This window comes from Pinus tabuliformis, chromosome 8 (assembly GCF_031772625.1).
Source record: "Pinus tabuliformis cultivar Carrire ecotype Pingquan chromosome 8, CPIR1, whole genome shotgun sequence".
NCBI classification, from domain to species: domain Eukaryota; kingdom Viridiplantae; phylum Streptophyta; class Pinopsida; order Pinales; family Pinaceae; genus Pinus; species Pinus tabuliformis.
The window spans coordinates 18212295-18215149 of NC_142294.1; the positions used below are offsets into that span (position 1 = coordinate 18212295).

General features: G+C 39.1%; 1 protein-coding gene across 1 annotated transcript; it reads left to right on the forward strand.

Annotated features, from left to right (window-relative positions):
- Positions 1-1346: 1346 nt before the first annotated feature.
- LOC149233936 (uncharacterized) lies at positions 1347-2855 on the forward strand. Its single transcript, XM_089368101.1, has one exon. It carries the CDS (start codon positions 1347-1349, stop codon positions 2853-2855), a length of 1509 nt encoding a protein of 502 aa, XP_089224227.1.

The following is a 2855-nucleotide window of genomic DNA, read 5'->3' on the forward strand; positions in this document are numbered from 1 at the left end:
TTGCGTTGACACACATCACATTCGGCTACAAAATTAAGAATGTTGTTTTTCAAGCCAGTCCAAAAAAAAAAGGAACGACGAGCATGACCATAAGTCTTATGAAAGCCTAAATGCCCTACAGTTGGAGATGAGTGTCATTCTTCCAAAATGTGGGTTTTGAGGGTGGATGTCGGTGATATAACTACTCGGTCCTTGTAGCGAAGAATATCATCCTTCCAAGAGTAGTGGGCTGAGAAATTAGGATCTTCTCTCAAGTTATTAATAAGTTGGGAGAGAGAGAGGTGTGAGAACCATTCATTGTGGGCCTCTTCAATCCAATCTTGTGTGGGAAGAGAGATTGATAACAGGGTACTTTTATCCTCAAATTGGTGTGATAAAGCATCAACTACTACATTGTCACGCCCTTTCAAGTCATACACTGAATTAGAAAACAGACATTAATGCAATAAGAGCCCGAGTTCTCTCTCTACATATGAAATTGAAATATTAAAAATTGAATAAATTACACATACAAAAAATAATTTCAATTTTTGAATATCTTTATATATAAAGTTAATATAAAATTATTTTACTTAATGTGAGTATTCAAATATTTTATTTATGATTGACACTAAATTTTGTTTTATTATCAATATAGTTTTTTTAATATCCATTTAACATAAAATGAATCACATAGTTATAATATCAATTTTAGAGAGCCCCATAGGGTAGGCGAGTTGGTAATCTCACTGCGGTGTAGTTCGTTTGTAAAGCGGACTCCGTATTTGAAGTCACGAGTTCAAATCCCCGGACTTACCTTGGAGATGCGTTATAGCGGGCAGGCGCGGATCCCAGGGGTTATAGTGGCGGTGGCCATAATCGACCCCGTGTTACGTGAGTTGCGAGGCTGTCCCAGTTGCCGATTCCTCTGTAATCAAATATATATATATATATATATATATATATATAATATCAATTTTAGATGTTATGTGTCAACTTCAATTTTTTATAAGAAACTAAGAAACTATACATCTTAAAAAATAATCATAAATGAAATTAGATTTTTTTCTTTCTCTCGATCCAAAATTGATATCAAATTAAGATAAAAATTGAAATATTTTATTTATATTGATTTTAAAATAATATCAATATATTTTTTAATTTATTAATGTAAATATTATCTTATTATTGCTTTTCCTCTTCAGCCTCTGGACATTCCCTTTAAATATTTGGGGTTCTGGTTAAAGCCAGTGGCATATAAGAAAGAGGATTGGCACTGGCTCATTGCAAAGATTGAAGCCAGAATAAATCATTGGAGCTTCAGGTGGCTCTCTAGAGCAGGCAGATTGACACTCCTTAAATCAGTCATGTTAGCCATCCCAGTTTACTGGGCTGCTCTAACTTGGGTCCCTAAAGGAGTGCTGGAGAAAATCAGGAAGATTTGTTGTAGATTCTTATGGGCAGGTTCTGCAAAGGACTCATCGGTTCTTCCTTGGGTGGCATGGGATAAGATTGCAAGACCTAAAGAATGGGGAGGATGGGGAATCAAAAGACTCCCCGAGTTCAGTTTGTCCCTGGCAGCAAAGTCAGGGTGGAGATTAATCTCGATGGAGAATCTATGGACAAAGGTAGTCAAAAGGAAGTACATAGACCCAATTCCCTTAGAAGATTGGATTCGCAGTCAGCAAAAGAAACAGAGGAATATATATGTCATTTGGAAGGCTACGCTGGAAGCTTTCTCTGTGATCGAACAGGGTCTTGCCTGGAAAGTGGGAGATGGTAGTCACATCAGAATTGGAAGAGACCCTTGGGTGGGTTGCAATGAAGCATTTGCACTGTCTCCAGGTCTCCTTAGACACCTTGATAATAAAGGAATAGTCACTCTAAATCAGGTGGAGAAAGTCGGCCATTCCACCATATGGGGTCAGGCATGGAAGAGTGATGAAGAACTCGGTTTAAATATCAGATGGAAGAATGAATGGGCGTCCTTTATCCAAGAACTCCACCGCTCACATGTCAGACTAAAAAACGAACCTGATAAGTTGATATGGGCTCTGGGTAAAACTAGAGATTACTACCCCAAAGAAGGGTACTCATACCTAATGAAACAGAAAGGATGGGATATCCCTAAGTGGTGGTCTAAAAGCATTTGGAAACTGTCAAGTCCAGCAAAGGCAAAGCTTTTCCTATGGTGTTTGCTGGAAGGAAAAATCCCAACCTGGGATAGACTACAAGCTAGATACCTTATCGATCCAGGAAGATGTCCTTTATGCAAATCAGATGGGGAATCCATTAGACATCTCTTTACCTCTTGCACTGTCTCTTTAAAGATTTGGGATGAACTAACTGGTCTGCTTAATATCAAAGCTCAATGGGGGTCTGAACCTCTGGAAGATGCATGGAGAAACTGGTGGCAGAAGCACCCGGATGGAAATTTGAGAAACCTGCCTCTCATTTTCTTCTGGGGTGTATGGCTTGCTAGAAATAAAATCATTTTTCAAGATAATACCACCCCTTCATCTGTCACTGCTTCTAACTGCGCGGCAATCTACTTAGCTATCCCAGCTCCTGAAGTGAAAAATCCCCCAATTTGCAACAAGCCTTTTATTATCAAGGAAGGCATCCCTTGGGATTTTTTTGATGGAGCATCCCAGAACAATATGGCTGGCGCCGGGATGAGCATCCACATATCCGCTGAACTTTACCTTAAAGCTTCTGTTGGTTTGGGCTCCGGGACTAATAACTTTTCCGAGTTGTCTGCTCTTCATCTTCTGCTTTGCTGGCTTCTTCAGAGGAACATCTTCACTATACAGATCTTTGGCGACTCTCAAAATGTCATCAATTGGGTCAATGGGAATGCATCATGTCATAATTAG